Here is a 24,364-nt window from a genome sequence, read left to right as displayed (position 1 = left end):
TCAATTAACAGCAATTTTGCTCTCCTCTATGAAGTGAGGGAATTGGTGCTTTGACACATTGTCTTCAGCCATGCTGCTTGGTTTCTCCATCTCTGAACCAATCATAGCCTGGGAACTATCCATCTTGGAAACGGTGGCAGAATTCATTGCTACATTGATCGCGGGACTTCCCCCAATGGTGGTTGGAAGAGAACGAATGCCTCCACTCTGGATCACAGAAATCTCATTGGTTTTCATGGCTAAGCCATTACTGAGCACTGCAGCATACTGGTTCCATGCTGATGGATCGAGGCTCACCGAAGGGGTCACTGCATCTTTAGGGAACATTTCTGATACCTTCTTTGAATCATTGCCAAGCAAAGCCATGGGGTTATCAATGGACAGTCTTCTTCCGCGTCTGGCAGAATTGTTCCACATGTGGGTTCCAACATGGACCTTAGGGAAAAGATTGTCAAAATTAAAAATTATACTTCTGTGGGTATGAATCTGGGCAAAAACTGGAAGAACTAGACAGTTTCAATGGAAATGCAATATTCAAATCCCTGCTCAGGAACAGTGGCTACCATAACACCTTGAGTAAAACTCCCTCCTTCAATTTCTACCATTCCAGAGTTTTGTTCTGGAGAGAAGAGTATCTGGTAAGCAACTAATGGCCCCGGGGCTGCTTTGAAGGTTCCTCTGCAATTCAGACCTCTGGTGATAGCTAAATGTCTCTTACCCAATTGAAAGAGAGAGAAAAGGAGTATCCCCACCCACTTCTACCTCTGTCTGACCTCATTGCTTGGTAGCTACTGTCAAGTACGTCTTATCCATTATCCAAGGACATGTAACATGTAACCTCCGCAGAAAAAATGTTGCCCGTCCCTGGCCTGTAACTTGTCCTGTATGTCCTTTAATTGCGGGTGTGCAATTAAAGAGAAAGGAGGCACTGGTATGAGTCTATCACAAGGAAGATAAATGAGATGACAACATCTCATGAATATGGGATATCATCCTGTAATATCTATAACAACCAAGCCTTCTTGCTCTAAATGCTAAGGCCCCTGGTGAACAATAATAATAAATAATAATAAACCTTTATTGTCAAAGTACAACATGTGTACATTGAGATTAGCTGAGCCTCCCCCCCCCATGCTCTCACCCCCCCAACACACAGTGACAACAAACCCTCCATCCTACCACATCATGTGAACCAACTACACCACACACCGGCCTCCCAAGTCAATTCTGCATAAGTTCACAGAGATTATGTCCCATTTAAAAGCCTAACAGCCCACGGATAAAAGCTATTTTTCAGCCTGTTGGTACGGCTGGCTATATTCCTATATCTCCTACCGGATGGTAGGAGAGTAAAGAGATACTGTCCAGGAGCTGGACATACATATCATTGCCTTCAAATTGCTCACCTTGAGATTCCCCTTTGTGGTAAAAGCTCTTCCACAAATGGTGCATGCGAACGGCTTTTCCCCTGTGTGAGTCCGCTCATGGATCTGAAGAGCACTTGCTGAAGAGAAGTTCTTACCACAGGTAGTGCAGATATGCTGCTTAGCAGTACGGCGATGGGGTGGAACCAGAAGAGGAGGCACGCTGGGTGACAATGCAGGAGGGGTAATAAAATGACTGGTGCTAATGGGGCGATCGCTGGACATCTCCATTTTTATGAGAGCTGGTGGTGCTCTGATAAATGATGGGTGGATGCTGCTCCGGCCTGAAGGAAAAAAAAAAGATAAGGATTTGTCGATGCGTTGCTTACACTACAAGTGTCATAAAAATTCTCCATGCCCAATTTTATTATTGAAAACAAATAATGGAATGAATATGAACAGGTTATACTGAGAACAGAAAACAGCTGATGTAGATGAAAATAATTAGGAATCTGTGGGGTGAAGACTTGGGGTGTATCTACATAATCCTTGATGTACAACCATAATTGGAACCAAAATTTCCATTGCTAAGCAATGGGGCTGTTTAATCGAGTCATGCCGGATTTTGCTGCAGTTAAGTGAATATGGCTTCCCCCATTGACTTTGCTTGTCGGAAGCCCAACTGGGAAAGTTGCAAAGGGCAATCACGAGATCCAGGGATGCTGCCACTGCGGTAAATATATGCTAGTTTTGCCAAATACTCAGAATTTGATCAGATGCTGCAACCATCAAAAGTGCAAGGAATAAGTCATAAGTCAGTTTCTTTCAAGGTCTTAACTCAGTTATGGGCAGGATTAGGGAGGCGGTGCCAGCTATCCAGCCATGAAGTTCCATCACCTCAGCATAATAGATGGTAAACAAAATCTGCTCAATTTTACAACTATAATTTTGGCCAAATATTTTTTCCCTGACTGGAATTCTCATGAACCATTTCAGCTGTTCAAGAAAAGCTGGAGAAAGATTTTTTTGGGGGGGCGGGTAGGAGAAAGTAAATGAGATAATTTGAATTGATGTGTCATTTTTTTTAATCAGTGGACCCACTCAAAAGTCAACAGGCAATCACTGGGTTCACACTAGAGGGTCCGGTTGGGTGCACTAAGATTCAGTTCAAATTGAAAAATCAAATGGATTCAAAACTTCACTGCAAATTCATTTTCTGAACAGATTTGAAAAATAATTGAACTTACTTAGAAGCACCTAATTGAATCTGACCATTTGATATGAATCAATGAACTTACTCAGAAAAATCAGTTCAAATGGAAATTCAAACTTTGAATCAAATCTTAACTCTAGTGCACACATCACGCTAAGTCATAGTTTGCTTGATTATAGTTAGTTGAATAGATACCACTGACTGGATTCACTAACAGTAAGTTATAAACCACAGCTTACAATCCATAATTGTTAAGTTCACACATTGGTTTAAATCAAAACCAAACAAACCTCATCGTAGCTTAACATGCTATATGAACCCAGTCACTGTTTACATATATTTTTATATATATTTTCCAGATATGAGTATCAGCTACCAAGCAAACTGTAGACAAAAGAAGAATAGCTATATATCCTATTTTACAGAGAACACATTTTCTGTTAGCAAGGTTGTTATTCTTTATTTGAAGGGCTGCCTGCCAGTTAAGTCTAGTGAAAGAGAGAACAGCAATTAGCCATAAGCATTTAGCAGCCAAATGCCAGATGCAACTGGTGAACAGATCAACATCTTCCTCAACCTGGCGTGAAACATTAGAACATAGTGAATAAATTACAGCCCATACATTTCAGAGTCTGCTTTTGCTCTTTTGGGGTGGATGCATATCGTCTTTTGGTGATGCATAAAAGGTTCTCCTTCAGAAATAAGACAAGATTCCTACTTTGATTTATAACTCTGTATCATTTAGTACAAGACATCAGCCTTCAACAGGATGTTGTTTGGATAATGTGATCACAGCTCCCATTCCATCAGGAAAAATTGGAGCTAATAATTCAAAACAGCGACATATCAAGTTGAGCAGCGGTACTTTCCCATTTGTTCCAAAGCCATGAGTTCAATTTTAAGTGATTTTAAGTAATAAGATGTAAAAGAAAACTGGAAATAGTTTTCTTGCCTAGAAAATTAATTCACATTTACTTGTCTTTCATAAAGTGAATTCTGCATTATACTTTGTCTAGCTAGATTGACTTTAGATTTAATATTGCTGGCCTTGAAAATTATGGCAGAGAACATGGGAAGGAAGGGAACAATACACCCATGCAAACAAGATAGCTACTGATTGCGATCTCACCTCTTTGGTGAGAGCTATGGAATTTTTCTTAGGTCTCAAGAACAATTGATTTGGATCAGATAGGTAGGTGCCATTTTTCACAGTCAATATTCCTCAAGTATTAGATACTAGAGGAAAAATGTGGCCGATGGGGTGGTGAACAGAACTCAGATTTATGAAGAACAATGGAAGCAACCTGGAATTAAGGAGAAACTTCTTAACAGTGAGGACAATTAACCAGTGGAACAGCTTGCCTCCAGAAATCGTGAGTGCTTCATCACTAGAGGTTTTTAAGAAAAGACTGGACAGTCACTTGTTCAGAAATGGCATAGGGTCTCCTGCTTGAGCAGGGGGTTGGACTGGAAGACATTCAAGGTCCCTTGCAGCTCTATATTGATTGGTTGAACTATAACTTTCTGATCTGGGAGGTTGGCTGTCCTAACATAGACTACAAACATTTAACTCCATCCATGCATTAAAAAGCAAATCAATTTCACAATAATTGCTAGGATTTTTGCTTTCCATTAAAGTGACTCACCGTATTCTCCATTTGGGAAGTATAACCCAGGTTCCTCTTTGATCACTTTTCGACCAATGTTGCCATATGTTAGATCCAAAGCCCGTTCTCTTTCTGTAGGCGTGACTTCAGAAGCTTCAGCCTTGGTTCCCACTATTCCATCTTCTTGGATACTAAAACATGGAGACTTTGATCTGGTGCTCTCTGCTTGACTGTTGGTTGGAGACATAGCCAGGAAGGAAGCTGATTCAGAGGTGATGGGGCTACGGCTACCATTTTGATAGTCCAGATCACCTGCCACTGAGGAAGAATCATTGGTCATGCCGTCACTCTCTGCAGATCCATTATCACTCGATTTCAAACTACTTTGCCGCTGCAAAGTCAAAGCCGAATTCACCATTTTCATCTGGTTTTCTAGAGCTGAAATACTGGAAGGAACAGATGTTGATGGATCAGCTTGAGCACTGCAAGATTTAGAAGAATGATTTGGTGATTCCAAGTCTCCATCCATTTCCATGCTTTCATTGCTCTCTAAGCAACAGGGATCTCCACTGTTCTCAGCTGAAGTAGCCTCCATGTCATTATTATCATGGGGGGTTTCTGCCACTGGGGTATTGGGGATCTGCCCTCCCATATGCATACGAATGTGTTGCTGCAGCACCACTGCATTTGTAAATTTCTTTTGGCAGATAGGACAGGAGTGCTGCATCTTCAGGGGAGTATTTGCTCGGTGCACGCCATAGTGTGTTTTGAGGTTGCCTTTGGTGGAAAAAGCACGGCCACAAATCTTGCACTTGAAGGGCCTCTCGCCTGTGTGAGTGCGGTAATGCATTTTGAGGGAGCTCTGGCAACTGAGAACTCTATGGCAGATCAAGCACTCATTGGGGTCACTGGTGGCTTTGTCAATGTTCTCCACCAACTGCTGGAGCTTTATTGTTTCAGAGCCTTGCTCACCAACCTGGCATCCGTGGAAAGCACTCCCACTGCAGCCTGCCTGCGGAGAGCTCTGGTTCTGCTCAGCTCCTGATTCATGACTGGCCGAACCTGATGAAGAATCGCCTTCACTTTCTGGCTGGACATCACTTAGAAGTGTGTTGGTAAAAGGATCCTTGCTCCTTGTGGGGTTGGAAGTGTTTGGTGGCAAGGCAGAGCCTACGGAGCCAGGCAGGGTGGTCAAAACAGGCTTGGAATCCACAATAAGATTAGATTCATCTAGTGGGACAGACATCCCGTAAGGTATGCCAGTGCTGGTGGGCACATTATCTAGGTGTTCAGGCACAGGGTAAGGATTCATTTTGATGTGAGGATACTTGTCTTTATGCCTCTGGAAATGCACTTTCAGATTGCCTTTGGTGGTGAAACGATTGCCACAAATGTTGCACTTGTACGGCCTCTCCCCAGTGTGGGAACGGAGGTGAATTTGCAGAGCGCTGTCGTTGCCAAAGATTTTGCCGCAAAACTTGCACTTGTGTTTGAAGAAGGACTCCTCCTGGCTTGGTTTACTTTCAGAGACACTCACATTTGCTACTTTCCCTTTCCCCTTCTTTGAGGGGTCGACGGCTGGGGAGACAGTGGTAGGGGGATTCTGGAAGATAGCCGAGCTGGAAGATTGAGGTAGCAGAGGGCTCAGGAAACGAGACATAGAACCTGGCAAGCTTCGACTTACATCGGGCTTTAAGGAGAGGGCAGGAGGAAGCCCACCAGCCACTGAGACGGTTGTCGGAATACCAATATTAGGATGAGGTAGTTTGCCTTGCTTCAAGGATTCCAAGGATAGGCTTGGATTCCCAGCTTTCTGTCCAATTAAAGCAACAGCAGCTGACAGCTGCTGGGACATATGAGCCCCCAAAGCTTTGAGGGGCTCTGCAGCAGCAACTGAGGGATGTAGGACATGGGGGGCCATCATGGCAATTTGGATGCGGATCTGCTCCGTCAGCTGGAGTTGCTGGAGTTGCTGCTGCTGTAGGCACATCAACTGCTCCAGGATCATTGGGATGGCACTGAGGCCAGCCACGGAGGGAGGCAGAGATTCTGAGGTACACTGGTTGACAGCCACTTTAGTGCCATGTATAGTTTGCAAAGTCACATTAGTGTTTGGTACTTTGGGTTTGGGGACAAAGCTTAGCCCTTGAGTTGTGGAGGCAACAGAGGGCTCTGTTTTTAGATATGTCATTCCTGAAGGTTCGGATCCAGCTTTCTCTTCTCTCTTTTCTGCTGAAGCTGGGCAGCTCTTTATGTGATTCTCCTCAGCCAGCCTACCATCCATTTCGCTGGTTGGAAAAGTCTCCACGGAGCTGTCATGGAAGGCTTCCAAGGGCACTGTCCCTTCACTGTCATTCATGATGAGGACAGGTGGTGTTTTAGTGCAATTTTTCTTATGCTCCAGGAGTTCAGTGAGGTTAAAGAACTCAGCACAGCATTTCTCACAGACATGGGTTTCTTCGGTCCGACATCGTTTGGCATTCATTTCACCTATGTCACCTGGGATATCCTGTGGATTTCCTGCAAAGAAATCAGAAAGAGAAAAGATCTGAGTGGAATGACACCACTGACAAAAAAAGCAAGAGGCCTTCACGGAATGACCTTGCAGCAAGGCTGGCTGGGGAATTCTGGGGGTTGAAGTCCACAAGTTTTAAAAGTTGCCAGGGTTGGAGACCCCTGGCTTGGAGGGTAGAAATACACAGGCCTGGGGACATCTTTATCCAATCTCTAAGCCTGTATAGTTTAAAGCAATATGTGCATTAACTTGGCAACTTTTAAGACTTGTGGACTCCAACTCTTCATGGTTGGTTGAGGAATTCTAGGAGCTGAAGTCCACAAATCTTAAAATTGCCACGTTTGGAGACCCCTGTCCTAGGACAAAGACAAGGTTGGTGAATCAAAGATGGGTGAATTGCTTTCCAGGTCAGCATTTCTCCTGGCAAACCTCCTAGATAAGCACAAAAGCTGTTTTAGTGGAATCAGTCCACCATTTTGATTTCCCAGTGTTTGTATCTACAGGTAGTCAGTCCTTGACTTTCACCCATTTGTTCAGTGAAGTTACAACAACAATGAAAAAAGTGACTATGATGGTTTTCACACTTATGAGCATTTCTGCATCCTCAAGGTCACATGATCAGAATTTGGATGCGCTGCAACTGGCATATGTCCTGAGGTCATGTGATCACTCTTTGTAATCTTCTCTGTCAGTTTCTAACAAGCAAAGTCAATGGGTGACGCCAGATTTCCTTAACAACCACATGATTCTCTTAACAAATGTAGTGATCTGTTTAACAGCTGTGGCAAAAGGTCATAAAATGAAGAGTAACTCACTTAACAACTGTTTTGCTTAGCAACAGAAATTTTTGGTTCCATTGTGGTTGTAAGCTGAGAACTAACTGTAGTATTGCTTTTCAAGTAGCTACGTGCTCAGGAGAACAACCATGATAGTCTTTACCAATTTGACCATTTCCAGATTTATTGGGATTATAGAATTTCCCATTAGCTTGGATAGGCCCCGCCAGCTGGAAATTCTGGAGCATGCCGTCCATTGCTTCTGTTAAGATCAGACTGCGGAAGCAGCAGCAACAACTGCTAAATATTATCTTTGTTGTTATTGCATAGGTGCATAAAACAATCCAAATAGTACATAATAGCATTCTTAATTTTGCAATACATGAGTACATGAACAATCATTGTGGTTATTTCAGTCTGCCGAAATAAATGGGAAAATCCTTGCAAGTAGCTGTATAGACAGCACCATTTTAAGTCCAACCTTGAATGGACTTAAATCCAGATGCTAAGTGGAAAAAATCCAGACTCACTCAAGCTTCCCAAAATTCTTTTGCTGATATCACCACCTGACCACTGAACTTAGGAAGATAGTTGGGAATGGAGAGAATCTATTATTTATTTCGATTATTTGGTATACATGTGAAACAATATTGTGCGAAGCACTTCCGAAGGGACAGAGACGTCGTGCTTTCAACCTCTGCAAGAAGAGAGAGACATGTATCCACATCACAGATCCTGAAAACCATATTGCTTTGTCATGTCACCCGTGTTTCCCTGAAAATAAATCCGGGTCTTGTATTAATTTTTGCTCCAAAAGACACAATAAGGCTTTTTTCCAGTTAGGTCTTATTACCGAGGTAATATGCTACTAAATCCATCCATCTGGCTGACGATCTTAACTGGGGCTTATTTTGGGGATGGGGCTTATGAGTGTTCTGAAAAATTATGCTGGGTCTTATTTTCGGGGAAACACGGTATATGGTAAGAAACTCATAATAAGACTCTGCAATAATTTCACCAAGTTAGCTTTTCTTTGAAGGCTCCCCCGTGTGGCAAAATTAATATTTTCATTATCAGGACAAGGCTGAAGAATCTGTCCTCAAACTGAGAGAAACAAATATCAATGGTTACCGCAGGGGAAAATGCTTGTAAGAAAGGATTGATGTGTGAAACTGTAAATGGGCTAACAACTGGAGCTTGGTGACATTGTAATGGCTGAAAGAGCATTATACAGATGGTGCTCAACTTACAACCATTGGTTTAGTGATGGTTCGAAGTTAAAACTGCACTGAAAAAGTGACTTACAACCAGTCCTCACACTTACAACGGTTGCAGCATCCCCAGTTATGCGATCAAAATTCAGATGCTTGTCAACCGACATGCATTTATTATGGCTGCAGCATTCCAGGGTCAACTGCAGTGGTTTGCTTAACAACCGTGGCAAAAAACGGTCATAAAACTGAGTGCAACTCACTCAACAACTGTCTCATCGGGCAATGGAAATTCTGCTCCCATTTGTTGTGATAAGTTGAGGACTACCTGAATGTACAATGAACATGTGCCATTCTTAGCAGAAATGCTGCAGTAATAAAATCTCTTCTTTACATTAACATTCACAATCAATGAAGTTGCAAGGAATGACTGGATAGGCATCTTTCCCTGGTTTGAAAGCTATTAGAGGAATAAAATATTTTTAGTGGGGGAAAAAATCAGGGAGGGCACCTTAAGACCTAGGGAAGGCAAATAAGATGTTTTGCACCTTAAATGCAATACTTTGTGCAGCAGAGACCACCACCAAATCCTAAGAAACTAAACTTGAACGGAGAAATCTAAAAAATGTCCCAGAAGGTGACAATGTCAAATCACCTGTCAAGAAAATGCTGTCAAGAAAACCATATGAACACATCCATGCAGCGATCAGGAACTGAATTCAATAAAAGGAGACTTTACTTTTACCTTAATGTAGTAATTGTCAAAGTGTGGCTCATGGAAGTCCACTAGATGGTCTGCCATAGCCTCCTGATATTAATGGGCCACAGCACTCAATCCCTGCCACCACCCAAGTGCGTTGGCAGTCAGCTTAATCATGATAATGGATCAGTAGTTGAACACTGGATCTCTGGAAACAGATTAGCGTTGAAGACCTACTTGCCTCAAGTCTGCTATGTTCCAACAAGGAACATTCTTGACCAGCCCCGTTTGTATGAAGACTCTTTGTTGTTATTGCACAGGGTGCATAAAGTGATCCAAATAGTACATAGTAGCATTCTTAATTTTTCAATACATTTTGATTCATTTAATTTTAAAAACCAAAAGACGAAGCTGATGGGAAAGAAATACATGAACTTAACCACAATCATTGTCTTCTTTGCTCAAATAAAAAAAAGTGTGAACGCCTATGCTGTTAGGGACAAAAACAGAGGGGGTAGAGTGCTTAATTGGGTAATTCACCTATTTTCTGAATAGTTTATTCAGAGGTCCATGACTGCAGGAAACACTGCCTCAGCAAAAATTCAAAACGTGAACTATATGAAGGAGCAGTCTTTGAAAAGCAGTATTTTGACATATTTGTAGCTAGCAGTTAATCTACTAAAGAGACTACATAAGATTGTTTTGAAGATCACTCATCAGGTTTTTAAACAAAAACTTTATAAAAGTAAATGGCAACTTTACAGAGAAAAGGAAGGCAGTTGATTTTTTTTAATGATTCACTTATTGTAAGAGTAAATATCAACTCCACTGTTAACAATTACAAACATGTTGCACAGGTAGCTACAGTGTTCCTCCACCCACAGTTGAGCAGACACACACTGAATCATTTATACCAATAAAGGTTTTATGGAAGATGCAGCCAGAACAAAAAAATGATATTCCCCCCACCCCAAAGCAAGCTGTTTGCATATTTTAATGCCAAGAGACACAAAAGTGGCTTATCACACTCAGTAGTGGAAAAAGTGGTTTTGAAACATTTCTTTGAACTTACGCACCTAAAAACTCCACAGGAATATGACCTCAGGTCTTAGCGTGATTTGCAAACTCTCTTGAATTTCTTTCTTAACTAGAGTTCAAAATGAATGCTAGGATTCAAGTAGAAGATTGCTGCTACATAAGCCTTACAGTGTTTATTGTGGAGTCCATTTCTTGTGGGTCTAACATCCAATCCAGCTCCCTCCTTCTCCTGGATCAAGAGCTGACTGGAAATGCCAGCGGGGAAAGCAAAAAAATTGAGAAGGAAAGGAAAAAAAGAAAGAAAAGTGAAAATACAGTCATCTTCAACCTAGCAAGGTCTTATGTTTGTGCAGGTCTAGGGAAGGGGAAGACCAGAGGCATGCAAAGCTTTGGGAGCCAATACCCATATTTCAGTTTTTGAGTGTGTGTCATTGATGCTCTCATAAAATAGCTACAAGAGAGCTTCTCTTCTGATACTGTGGATTCCACAGTGGACATAGACAAATGACAGACTATCCATTTCTAAGAAGGCCAAGTCAGGAGATTCTCTCTAGGGTCCTCCAAAAAGTTTCACCATTCCAGTGTAACTATTCCGTGAGCATATTTGCCAACAAAACCCAGAACTGCAGCCACCCACTATTTTAATTTCAGAGAATGTCTACAGGACCTATTGGGCTTAGCTGAACTTTGGAGAGCGAAATGTGATGCTGAGCACTACAGTATTCATGTAGGAGATGACCAGGCCGTACCTGAGGGAGAGGTCAAGGCTGTCGTAGTCATGACTTTCTTCACTAGATCTAAATCCAACCCACCTTGAATTCCTTCTACTCTTACCTCCTGCTAAGTTTCTCTTGGCCGCTAGTAGTTCAGATTCTTGTAGAGAGCTCAAGCTTACAATAAATCTTTATACCCATTTGAACAGTCTGGATCTCCTGGTTTTCCTGGCACTTGACAATTCCAATGTCATTTTCATTTTATTGAGAAAAATCTTGAAATGACAAATGGGCCAAGAGCCTATGAGTGACAATAACCACAGTTACAGGTATACGGATGCTAAACTGCCAACTGCCATGTTTGACCAGCTGGTTTTATCTATGAAGCTTGGACAGAAGAATCGTAACCAAAAGGGCGACTCCTTTAAAATTCAGAGAGAAGAAACATTTTGCCAACCCATTTCCACCCAGCTAGTTGCAATGGGTGGAATAATAAATGTCTTTGTCAAAGAAGACAGAAAAACTAACACAAGTGAAATTGCCTTGGTCTTTATTTTATGCTAAATATGAAGGCTTCTGGTCTTCTGGTGTTGTATGAACTCTCTTCTGAAAGTACCCACTATCTCCTGGAATATTTCTAAGGAGGAAGAAGCTGAAGAAATGATGAAAAGTATTTCTCCTCATATACATTAAAGATGAATAGTCTGCTAACTACAGGTAGTCCTCAACTTACAATCATAATTGTGCCCAAAAATTTACGTTGCTAAGTTTGGTTGAGTTTTGCCCCATTTTACGACTTTTCTTGCCACAGTTGTTAAGTGAATCATTGCAGTTGTTAAATTAATAACCCAGTTGTTAAGTGACTCTGGCTTCCCTGTTGGCTTTGCTTGTCAGAAGGTTGCAAAAGAGGATCACATGACCCAGGGACACTGCGACCGTCATAAATTTGAACCAGTTGCTAAGCATCTGAATTGTGATCACATGACCATGGGGATGCTGCAACCATCATGTGAACAAAGGACTTTTTTTTCAGTGTTGTGTAACTTTGAACAGTCACTAAATGAACTGTTGTAAGTCAAGGACTGCCTATAACACATTTTTCCAGTTCTGTTTTAACAGACTTGTTTTTCAAAATTAAATGAAAACTGAGAATAACTTGATTTCAGTTCCATAATGCAGATGTGGGGATTTAGCATCCCCTCATTAAGCTGTATATGCGCCGCATACAAAGTGTCTAAATAATCATCAGCTTGATGTTTGTTAATATTTCATGCTGGAAAGCAGACAGTATTTTCTGGCAATATGAATGTGCAATTGCTAGCAAATCAACAAACCAGAAAGAATAAGCTGCTATTTAATCAAGCATGTTTTCCAGGCAACACAATTTATTGAAAAAGAAAATATTTTAAGCTGAACAAAATAAGCTGGTTAAACCTGAAGGTGAATTTAGTCTAGAATAAGGTAGGGCATTTTTAAAAATTATCTCAATTCAGATATGCCAGACACCTGCTAGCAATTATATAACTGTAACCTTGCCTTTTCCTCCAATGATCCATATAAATTTAACCAGATTGGAGGGCTTGAAGGAGGCAACTATTCCCCTTTAATAGCCTTCTTACTTATTAGCAAATTAGTGAACAGTCATCAGGGACAGTTTCTCCCCATTCCAATGCAGCACCTGACAAATGAACTCATGGTATGCCCTGGGACCAGGCTCTCAGCCTAATTTAATCATAAGGCAGTTTCGATGTGAATAAAATTAAGGAGGAACCTCAGGAAATCTGTTCTGAGTTTTCACAGAAAAAGAGGAATCTAAATTTAGTAGATATAGGTAGTCCTCAATTTGTGAGTTTTGAAAATTATGACAGATAACCCCCAAAAGCTACTTCTGACACTGTTTTGAAGTTCTTGTACCATTTCCCCTCAAGTCAAGTGACTGCTTTTGGGCAACAGAGACTGGCACACACTTACAGCCATTTGCAAAGTCCTGTGGTCACATGACCACAGTTTACAGTAGTTTTTCTGGCAAAAATTGTCCCATAGAAAACAATGCGTTCACTTAACAACTACAGTGTTTGCTTAATGACTGTGGCATTTATTTAATGACTGCTCTGATAAAAGGTCATACATTCAGTTTACGGCTGTCATGGCTTATGACCATAACTGCCAGACTCAGTTATGGTTGAAACCTGTAAACTCAGTTAGGCACAAGATTCAAGTTCTGCCACACTGACCTATTTTTTAGGCTTGTAGAGGTGTAGCGGGTGAAGAAGGAGAGTGCAAAAGTTGGGTTGAAACTTAACATTAAGAAAACCAAGATCATGGCATCTGGCCTTCTCAATTCCTGGCAAATAGATGGGGAAGAAATGGAGGTAGTGACAGATTTTGTTTTCCTGGGCTCCAAGATCACTGCAGATGGGGACTGTAGCCAAGAAATTAAAAGACGCTTGCTCCTGGGGAGGAAAGCCATGGCAAATCTAGACAGCACACTAAAAAGCACAGACATCACCCTGTCGACAAAACTGTGTATAGTCAAGGCCATGGTCTTCCCAGTTGCAATGTATGGCAGTGAAAGTTGGACCATAAGAAAGGCTGAGCGCCAAAGAATTGAGGCCTTTGAACTCTGGTGCTGGAGAAGACTCCTGCGAGTCCCTTGGACTGCAAGGCGATCAAACCGGTCAGTCCTAGAGGAGATCAATCCTGACTGCTCTTTAGAAGGCCAGATCTTGAAGCTAAAACTCAAATACTTTGGCCACCTAATGAGAAAGAAGGACTCACTGGAGAAGAGCCTAATGCTGGGAAAGGTTGAGGGCAAGAGAAGAAGGGGACGACAGAGAACGAGGTGGCTGGATGGAGTCACTGAAGCAGTAGGCGTGAGCTTAAATGGACTCCAGAAGATGGTGGAAGACAGGAAGGCCTGGAGGAACGTTGTCCATAGGGTCGCGATGAGTCGGACACGACTTCGCAGCTAACAACAGAGGTGTAGCAAAATTGATTACATTGCTTGGGCAAATGTTGCAGATTTCAATATGGAAATATCAATTATTTCTCCCTTCCAGGTTTATTTTAACTATGTTTTGTTGAATATACAATGGGCTGGGTTTAGAAATAAGACTCAATTATAACCTACTCACAAATGCCAGCAATGGTATTCATGGGCGGGGGATACAAAAAAAAAGGCAATCGGGGAGCCCCAAGCTATGCCTTCCATTTAATAGTTTTGTGCAGTCATGACTGCCGACTTGACTCTTTAAAGCTGTATGACAGGCAGATTCTCAACTCATCAACTCTTTCCCTGATCCTTCTTGCTTTTAAATTAAATGATTTCACTAGAGAAACAAATGTTCTATCGATCTTCCATGTACCACAGCAGCTCATCTGTTCTAGCAAAGCGTTCAGTATTCTTCAAAATAGAAAGACGGTGAAAATAATATCTGATTAAAAAACTGACATAATGTCACAGTTTATAGATGGAGGTTTCTCCAGGTTGCTGTTTTAGCAGAGGTAGAGAACAATGTGCAATGCAGAGGATCCATTTGGAATGTCAATGAAGATTCTCAGTCATCCTGAAGAAGCTACTTCTATGAGCAGCCAGACGTTGCAAACCAAAAAATAAAATAAAAATCCAGTTACCATGATTCAACTTCCAGATGGATCCATTTGGAAGTAACACCCCACATTTAACCTACAGACATTAGGTTGATGCCATCAATTTGCATGATGTATATCTAACCTTCACTCTGAAGAATCATAATATCAAAGGGGGTCAACCCAACTGGTTTCTGATAAAAGTCAAACTAGGTCAATGGCTGAAACGGAATGGTGCAATTCAAGTTTTAATTTGCTATCATATTTATGTCATACATTCTTATGACACTCGCATGTTCCTTCATGTGGAAATGGAACCCTGATCAGAAACCAGCAGCTGGAATGGATGCATCAGCAGCCTTCAGTAATGAAAGAAAGAAAAGAAAATGCCGGCACAAGAGCTTTGCAAGTAAACCTACAGAGGTTACAACCGTTCTGAAAAATGTAGTTTATCTGAATCCAGGAATTAGCCATTTTCATTAAAAGCTTGAAAGAACTAAACTTCTTCCCCCCAACATGAATTCTAGCTCTGATATGAGAAGCATAGCTTATTTTCTTGGACTATCGGGTGAGTAGATGCTGACAAAACTCAGAAATACTGGCGAGATTAGCCCTCTTCCGTTGAAAGACATGAAAAGGTACGGAGAATGGAGTTGCAAAATACCCCTCAGAGAGAAATAAATAAATAATGCTCTTCCCCCTCCATTTCACAACCTCCAACAATAAGTAGGGATCTGAAAGAAATGTCTTTTCATGTTGGTTTGAACATGCATGCAGTTCTCTACATGATCCAAAATCTTGATCAGGCTTCCAAACCATGCATACAAGTTATTCTTGCCTTCAAGCAAATATATATACAGACATTCATGTTGATTACTTGGTGAACAGTGAAAGAAAGGAGTAGGGCATCTTGTCTGCCCCATTTTTACCTTGTTTGAGCTCTCTATGCATTCACTGAATACCTGCACAGGGTATTGCTTTGTGATGCTAAAGACCAAATACAACGTATATCATATTTGCGAGAGAGATGGATGGTTCAGAAATGTGAGAAATAAAATAAAGTGAAGAATGCAGAGGGGAGGGGGGAGGGGGAGGGGAGGGAGGTGTTGGGGAGGGCTGGGGAGAGGGGAGGGGGTTGGAAGGGGTTTTGTCTTTTTAAAAATGTATTGTAAAACTTTTCAATAAAAAAAAGAATGTAGAAAAGGTAATGTCATTGAGTTTTAGGTAAAGTGTAGAAGAACACTTTCAGTTTGTATTAACTCCAGACGATTCATACTGATGAAGGTCAAGCTTAACGAGAGAAATCAATTACCAATTCCCCAACTATGAAGAACCAAGATCTAGTAAGTGATCCTAAGGTCTAGGAAAGTATGGTAATAGTACTTTTTCACATAGGAGCAGGTCAGCCACCTGCTATCTGCTCCATACCAAGAATGATAAATCTAAGTTCAAAAGAAGCGATCGGAGCCTCCTAATACTACGGCAGCAAGAAAACTTAGACTTTTAGCGTGGTTATCTGAGATAAGACTATGAGAAGTGATAAAGAACCATCAGTTTTGAGGAGGAAACAAGAGGAACAGATCTTCAATTCTTCAACAACCATTTTATAATTTTCCATCCAGTGTACCTAACATTAGATTATGTTATTGAGTAAGGGCTACCTGTCAGCCATGATTCAACCAGATAAGACTAAATTCAGGCAGTCAGGAAACAAATGAGCTAACAAAAGTAAAAATTAGACTAGCACAACAGTGACTCACCAAATTGTGTCATGTTGCTCCTACACCCATTAACTTGCAGCCCTCCAGAAAGATATGAGGCATCTACTATTTTGCTGCAGGAGATGTGTATAGAGAAATAATTCACAGGGAAGGTGGGTCTGAGCTTGATAAGCCACAGATCATACAGACCTGATTTTAAATCTAACAGTAATTGTGAAGTGGGCTGCTTCCTGCTAAGGAGAATGCATATATGAGAAGAGATTGGATGGCAACATCTAAGGCGGTTCTCAGTCATCCAAGTCATGGTTGTCCCAAAGGTGTTTTTTCCCCCTCTGAAGAAGGTTCTTGGGTGAGAAGAGAAATGTCCTCAAGGAAAAAACAAAGTCCAGCTACCTTTTCAAAAGGCACCTTTGCAATTGGATGGCAACACGCAACACTTCTCAAATCCCTGTGATCCTAGTATCAATCTGGGCACATTTCACTAACTAGACTTAGACCTGAACAGAAGTAATCAAAACACCCATGCATTCAGAGTGCCTTTCACAATCCAAAAAGAAACAAAACCTCTGAATCACAACAAAAGCCTTATTTGGCCCAACAGCTCCTTTTCTCACCATGGTCAGCTAGGGATCCCCAGAAACCTCAAGCAGGGTTTGAAGGCAATAACTCTGATTCATAGTTGAAATACCCAGCAAGTTCATGCATTAGGCTAAGCCATAGCCTGCTTTACTTTGGCTTAGAAGGCTGCGTGAGTCTAGTCATGACCAAATCAACTATGGTAAAAGGCTTAGCATGATGTAATCCTAGCTAATTATGCTTTTTTTTCCTGGTCACTGAAGTGCATGTAAGCAGCCCTCACCATTAAAAATCAAGTTTAATAGAATTTAGTGTACCTATTTTTACTTGTTCTTTCTTTTGTTCTTTTATATCCTGCCTTATTTTTATAAACAACTCAAGGTGGCGAACATATCCAACACACCTTCCTCCTCCTATTTTCCCCACAACAACAACAACAACAACAACCCTGTGAGGTGAGTGGGTGGGCTATGAGTGAGTGACTGGCCCAAAGTGATTTAGCTGGTTCTGGGGCTAGCCCTCCACTTTCAAATAAAATAAAATAAACAAACAAATGGACCATTGTCTACCCTTTCGAACAAATATAATCTGGTTCCCTGCAGGTACAATGAATTTCAAATTCCATAATCCCATGTTGGCTGAGAATTAAGGAACTCAATGTCCAACGTACCTGAGGAACATTGAGAAGAGCCGCTTTATTATTTATCAGAATGTAAATCTATGTATTGCTTAGATAAGAAACCAGAAAGAATAGCACATCCTCCTTCCACTGTCTTAAATGTGAGAAAATACTGTAGAATAGAGGTCTAATTGTAGGCTAAAATTCAAATTTAAACTGGGCATATTCTTTGGGTATGATGGGAGTTAGGATACCAATGCACGTAGAAAAATTGCATTGGGAAAGGGTAGTCTACGCCAGCGTTTCCCAACCTTAGGAACTTGAAGATGCGTGGACTTCAACTCCCAGAATTCCCCAGCCAGCATAGCTGGCTGGGGAATTCTGGGAGTTGAAGTCCACGCATCTTCAAGTTCCTAAGGTTGGGAAACGCTGGTCTAAGCTATTGTGTGAATATCACGTTCCGTGCCTCTTCAAAAATGCATAGGCATTTTATCTCTTAAGATCTTGTAAACATATTGAATAACTCAAATGCACCAAACTCAGCCAAGAAATCTAGATTCACAACAAACAGGAAGCAGATTTTAAAAGTGTAGATGAGATCATGCAAGATTGGGCATCAGTATTTAACACCAGTTTTCCCTGGTGCCTTTTGATAATCTGATTTAATTTACTCAAGTGCTTACAACTGCTGATATGATCCAATTTGTTCCAAAAGAATTCTCATGCTTCAGAGAATTATTATATTCATGCCACTCCATTATGAGGATTAGTTTTTAAAAATTTGTGTTCAAAAGTTGTCCACCAAAGCATAGACTGTAATTCCCAAATAGGGCATAATTCAGTCAAGATGAAGCACTTTGAGATTTCTCTCTCTCTCTCTTTGGCAGAATAGGGATGGTTTTGCTCCAATTAATATTATAGCATTGTGGACATTATGAACAGATCAAGTTACAAGTCAACATCTCTGTCCCACAAAACAAGCTTTTTACTTGTTCTGCAAAAGGGTCACATTAACACTGGGCCAATACCAACAGCAACTATTTCCAAATTGTTTCTTGGGTAGATATTTGGCCAAGTATTTTATGCACATAGCAGGGCTTTGTAAGGGGGTGCAGGGGGTGGGGTAGGACAGGGAGGGCGTTGCTTTATTTGGTTAAACATTTCCAATATTCCAAGCATGAAGATAACACCATTAGATATCCTAAGCGTTAAATCAATACTAATTAGTTACACATGTGGGTCAGTAAGAAGCTTTTGTATCCCACTGTAACAGGAAAAAAAAATTAAAATGCATGAGGTTTTTGATTTTGCTTTCAGCCATTTCAGTTAAAACACAAATCATACTGTCACAGCAGTTTGTGAATATCACACCACATGTCAAGCAGATGATAAAACTCTCCTGGACTTAAAAAGTCTTGCACCAAATTAGGAAAAATGCAAAACACCCAACACATTTGTTAAGAGATTGGAGATGGCTAAAATGTGTTTACTGTAGTTGAAAATAAGCCACACAGAAGTGAAAGGAATTCACCCACTTGAAACAGACTTCAATATGCTAGCTTGGAACAGCACATAACATTAACCATTTGAAAGAATGTCATATCTCTCCCCCCCCTCCCGCCCCCAAGTAACACATCTTAAGAAAATTATGCTTTAGGTGAAGAAGTCTACAAATGCTACTAAATATGATTTTAAACACTTAGAGAGGGAAATGTTTTAATTCTCAAGAGACATTTGGATGGATCAAATTAAATAATCCCTGTATTTATATCACAGCAAGTAGCCTTTCTAAGAAAGGCAAACAAGCAAATAGATACAGGAAACAAAAGAGATTTAAAATAAAATTTGACTTGATGGCATTTCAGAAAAAACAGAATCACAACTGATGGCTTATCTATGCACAAAAGAGTCATGACTTCATCCTTATTGGCTAATCCTGCATTCCTGCCAGGAACATTCGATAAGCATTAAAAAGCATTATGATAAACATATCAAAAAAGCATTGATAAACATAACATTATCTATCTATGTAAAATACTGCAGGATCCATAAAAGAATTCTTAACTAGTGATCTGGACTGGGTTTGAATTTAAAGATCAGAGTTGGGGGGAATATAGACTTCAAACAAGATATTACCAGCCAGAAGCCCATGTATTTAAGTAATAATAGAGAGTACCTCCTTCAATTTTGCACTGCAGGGTGGGGGGGGGGGAGAAAGAGACAGAGAGAAAGAGAGGAACAAATTGTTCTACCTTATGCAAGAATCATTTCCTCCTCTGCACTGACTAGTAAGCTTCTACGTACCACCAAGTCCCTCCAATTATAAACAAGGCAACTTCCACAGACCACACTTAACAGTAGGGCAGTGTTTTAAGACCAACCAAAAACAGCCCCAAAACCCTGATGCCAAGGTCAATTGCTGGAGAGTCCTAATTGTAAGCTTGACATCAACTTACCACCCACAGAAGGCAGGAGGAAGCAAAGGTTGGAGCAGAAGCTTGTCAAAAAGCGTCATAAGCTGTGTGAGGCTTCAGAGAAAAGGCCCAATCACTGCAGCCAATATAGTGTTTCACTTGCATTAAAAAAAAAGTGGGGGCAGAAAACAAATCATCACAAAGGTAAGCATTGAAAGTCCTGTTTGCTAAAAGAAACTTTCTTGTCCTAAGGAAGGTTTGTATTGCTTAATCTTTTTTTTTCCTTTCTGAAATAAAATGACCTCGTGCATGTTTCAGGTGGAATATTTGGAGATCTTTTTCACACCAGAGTATGTCAGAAAGTAACTGACGCAATCAGGAAGAGCTCTCACCATGCTGTTTTATATTTGTTTTTAACTTTCAAATTTAATAGTTAAAAACACCTAAAGACACTGTAGTTATTCATATGGAAGAATCTTGTCCGATATACCTGACATATTAAGAAAAAGAAATTTGCCTCCAGGACTGTTAGAAGCTGCAATGAGCAATTAAATCTTTTGGACAGTGGGAAGTGCTAATTATCAGTATGAAATGGTTGCTTTTAAGACAATCACTTATTATTTTGACCCATTAAATTGTCAAATTGATCACCATTCCCACTCCGACCCTCCCTAAAAACTACTAAATTCTCTTCTGCAAATTTCTATAGTATCTGGATTTCATATCAAGGCAAAAGATAAAGAGCTTGATTTCATTATTAACCCCACCCAAGATGTAGGAAAATGTTCCCAGCAAATCTTTGGGAATTCTTAGATTATTATTTTATTATCATACCTTAAGATGCCTCAGCTGGATATAGCTGAGTTTTTAAGACTTGTTCAATGCACAAACTGTTAACAGTCAGGTATCCTTTATTGGTTTCTCACCTTTAAAAAGATTCTCCTTACCATTTTACATCTCCCAGTACAAAAATATAGGGAAAGAGATCAACATAGTCTCTTGCTGTCTAGCCAGCACCTTAAGCACTACACACCAGATTGACTCTATTATCAACCACATGAGGTTGATATGAAATAGGACAAGTTCAGGACTTGGTTATGTCTACCTCTCAGGGTTATCCTGAGATTACAAATTGAAGAAGAAACAAAGACTGCTTTCACACAGTACACAGAACCCTAAACCATTTACTAGCCAGAATATTGAGGCAGTTCAGTTTGCAAAGGCACATGCAAACCAACCACATTAAGGCTTGGCGGCGTACTGTGTAAACCCAGCCCAAGTATTTTCTCATACTGTACTGTTAAAGTAGAACATCTATTCCACAATTGTTACCACCCTTCAATAACTCCGCCATATTAAGTGCTGCAAACTTTTAACTACACAAGATGCTTGATTACGTATCTGAGTATTAGCTAATTTTTTGGCAGAAGGGTCCCCATAATCTTGGACTACTGGCCATATTGGTTGAAGCTAATGTCCAAAAATATCTGGACTTTTTCTTCTTCTCAAGCACATTCCTTTCAGAATTGGAATGGACAGAGAACCACAGTGGGGTTCGGACAGTGTTTTGTTGCATACGAATTCAGCAAGAGAGTTTAATGAAACTTGAGAGATCAAGTTCCTTGCTCAGTGCAATGATTTAATAGGTTGGGTAGGCTGAAGTCGATCTTCTGCAATTTTCTGCTGCCTGGGAACTGGCCCAATTTATTTGAATCAAATGCAATCTTCTTTTAATGTTTCTGCAGCATCGTTGGCTTATTTTATGTTCAGAACATTCATTCAAGTGAACCTTCAGCAGCATTCTGTGAAGATAGGCGTCTGGGTGTCGCTGTCCATTTCATCTGATCCTTCAGACCCTAAGCATTAAAAACCCCAAGGCAGGGAAGAAACTAAATCCACATTTTTAATTTGACGGGCCATGCAACACCGGCCGCATCCCCGAGGTGGCGCAACAGAGCAATCGAAACATCCCGGATCCGCACGATAAACAAACATTTCAGCGCGATTTAAGAAGCGGGGATGCTTTTCCCAGATTGATAACATACTCAAAAGATTTATCAAGACGTCGCTTTCTCTCTCTCTCTCTCTTCTCCTCTCCCCCCCTCTCATCCCCCTCCCCCTCCCCATTTCTTCTCATATTAAAAGGTTCCGCAACAGTAAAGCGACAACCCAACCAGGTTGAAGCCTTGTTGCAAATTAATTCGTGTGTATGAGAGAAATTGATTCAAAAAAAAATATTATTGGGAAGCTCGGTTGCCCTGCAGCGGGAGCACAAACACACTTAAGCAAGAACATCTAACTAATCTTCCGATTACTCTCCCTCCCCCTCCGTCATGCAACTCCAAAGGAGTTATTAACCCTTTTGTTTCAAGACCGTCTCCGGGGTGGCTTTCCAGCTGCCGGCAGCGAGATTTACATGTAGAAACATCACCTCCAACGCGCCACCCCCCCCCCCAGCCCCGAGCCAGCTCCATCCTAACCAGATGCACAAAGAAAAAACAGTCATGCATTAAACATGGGATTTATAGCCTTCTCGCTAGCTCGCTCGTTTTCTTAAATCACCATTAACCGGGCTCAACAATTGCACATTTGGACTCAAAAGAAAGAGAGAGGGAAAGAGACTCAAATCTTCTGCAGCTCTCCTCACCCTCACCCAACCCTTTCCAAAATATGCATTCCTATCAATTGGGATGGCGAATAATTTATCAGGGGATCTTCGCCTTCTCCCCTCTGGCTTGCTTAAAATTAAAAGTTGACCTAAAATTGCACCCCAAAGTTTGCATTTATGTCCCTGGAGCGGGGGGGGGGGGGAGGGAGAGAGAGAGATCAAAAGAAATCTTGGGAGAGTCGTATCGATTAGGGAAATACCTTAGACCCAGTTTCCCATATCTATTTTAAAAGTACTAAATTTCGCTTCCCCTCCCCTCCCCACTCCGCGTCCGAAACTACAAAGCTCAGGACTGTATTATGCTACATTAAGTGTCTTCCCTTCCTGGTGGGTTCATTCATCTCCCATGCACCCTCGCCCCCCCCGCCCCCCAAAAAGGATGGATCATAGATCTGAAATCCTGTTTTCCAAAACCTTAAGATATTATTTCAAAGCCGTCGTCTCAAATTCAGCGCACCATCCCGATATTTACCCCGTCCCCTTTACGTTTCGTCCAGTTCTGCGCTTTTAACCACCAACTGCTTCTATTCCAGTGCCGGCTCCCCCTCCCCATATCAAAATCAATTAAATCTGCGAAAAGATCAAGCCATGCTTTCAATTGTGGGTGGGAGGGAGGGAGGAGGGGGGAGAGGGAGAGAGAGGTGGTGGTGGTTCCATGCAGCTACTTCGGGAAGATTTTAAAAGCTCTCTGCCCTCCCTCTTCCCCCCCCCACCATATTAGCTCACGGGAGTTATTTTAGGAAGTCGGAAATCAAAGATGGCTGGAGGTCAGGCTACAAAAGGTCCCGAGCGATTGTAATCTCTCGGCGAGTTTCTAGTTACTAAAAGGGAGAAGCAGCAGTTCATCCAAACAGAGGCACAAACGGGGTGTGTGTGTGTGTGTATCACAAAAGGTATTTCGCAGTGTTCCTCACGGCGTACCCCTCCCTTCCCAAAATATTTAGGGAGTTACCTTCTGGCCTCGGCTTTCGGCTACGATGGCTCCAAATCACGCCTGGGGCGGCGGGGGGGGGAGAGAGATGCTAAAGACAACCTACATTTACGGGGTGAAAAACTTTTCCCCAACCGGAGAGGAGCTTTGGAGAAAGAGAGAATTGCCCACTAAGAAAACCCGGATTTTTTTTCTCCAGAAAGAGTTCAGTTCCCCCCATAAATTAAAATTTACCCGAACCTAGATTCAAGCATGGATTGATGAAGAAACAGGGAAAGAAGGGGGGGGGAGGAAAGGGGGGGGCACACATTTAGAAGATATGTGTATGTATATATATATATATACACACATATATAAGATATATAATATATATACACACTTTCCGATCGGCTCCCGCAGTCGTGGGAAATCAGGATGAAACAGAAGTGGTCCAGATATCGAGAGGGTCCGTTTGGCTCAGGATTCCGGTCAAGGAACCCCGATGCGCCACGGGGTAGGGGGGAGAAAGAGCCACTCACACGCGCACAAAAGCAAGCAACCCCCCCCCCCCGCCTCAAACACGATCTCCTGCTTGATTTCTTTTCCCCATCAATTAAAGTTGGTAATTGACCGGCGCTCCCTCGCTCCTTTCCCTTACCATTTGCTACATCCGGGAACTGCCGCTCGTCCGAATGGATGTGCTGGGGCTTCGCTTGCTTGCGCCTCGACAT

General features: G+C 41.4%; 1 protein-coding gene across 1 annotated transcript; it reads right to left on the bottom strand.

Moving 5' to 3' along the window:
• SALL4 (spalt like transcription factor 4) lies at positions 1–24,364 on the bottom strand (the record flags this gene model as incomplete). Its single annotated transcript, XM_083357410.1, has 4 exons — positions 1–435; positions 1,407–1,708; positions 4,224–6,704; positions 24,292–24,364. The coding sequence occupies 4 exons, from the start codon at positions 24,362–24,364 to the stop codon at positions 1–3; spliced, it is 3,291 nt and encodes a 1,096-aa protein (XP_083213536.1).

Source organism: Vipera ursinii, assembly GCF_947247035.1.
Source record: "Vipera ursinii genome assembly, chromosome: 3".
Taxonomy (NCBI): Eukaryota; Metazoa; Chordata; class Lepidosauria; order Squamata; family Viperidae; genus Vipera; species Vipera ursinii.
This window is presented reverse-complemented; position numbering and strand designations above follow the sequence as displayed.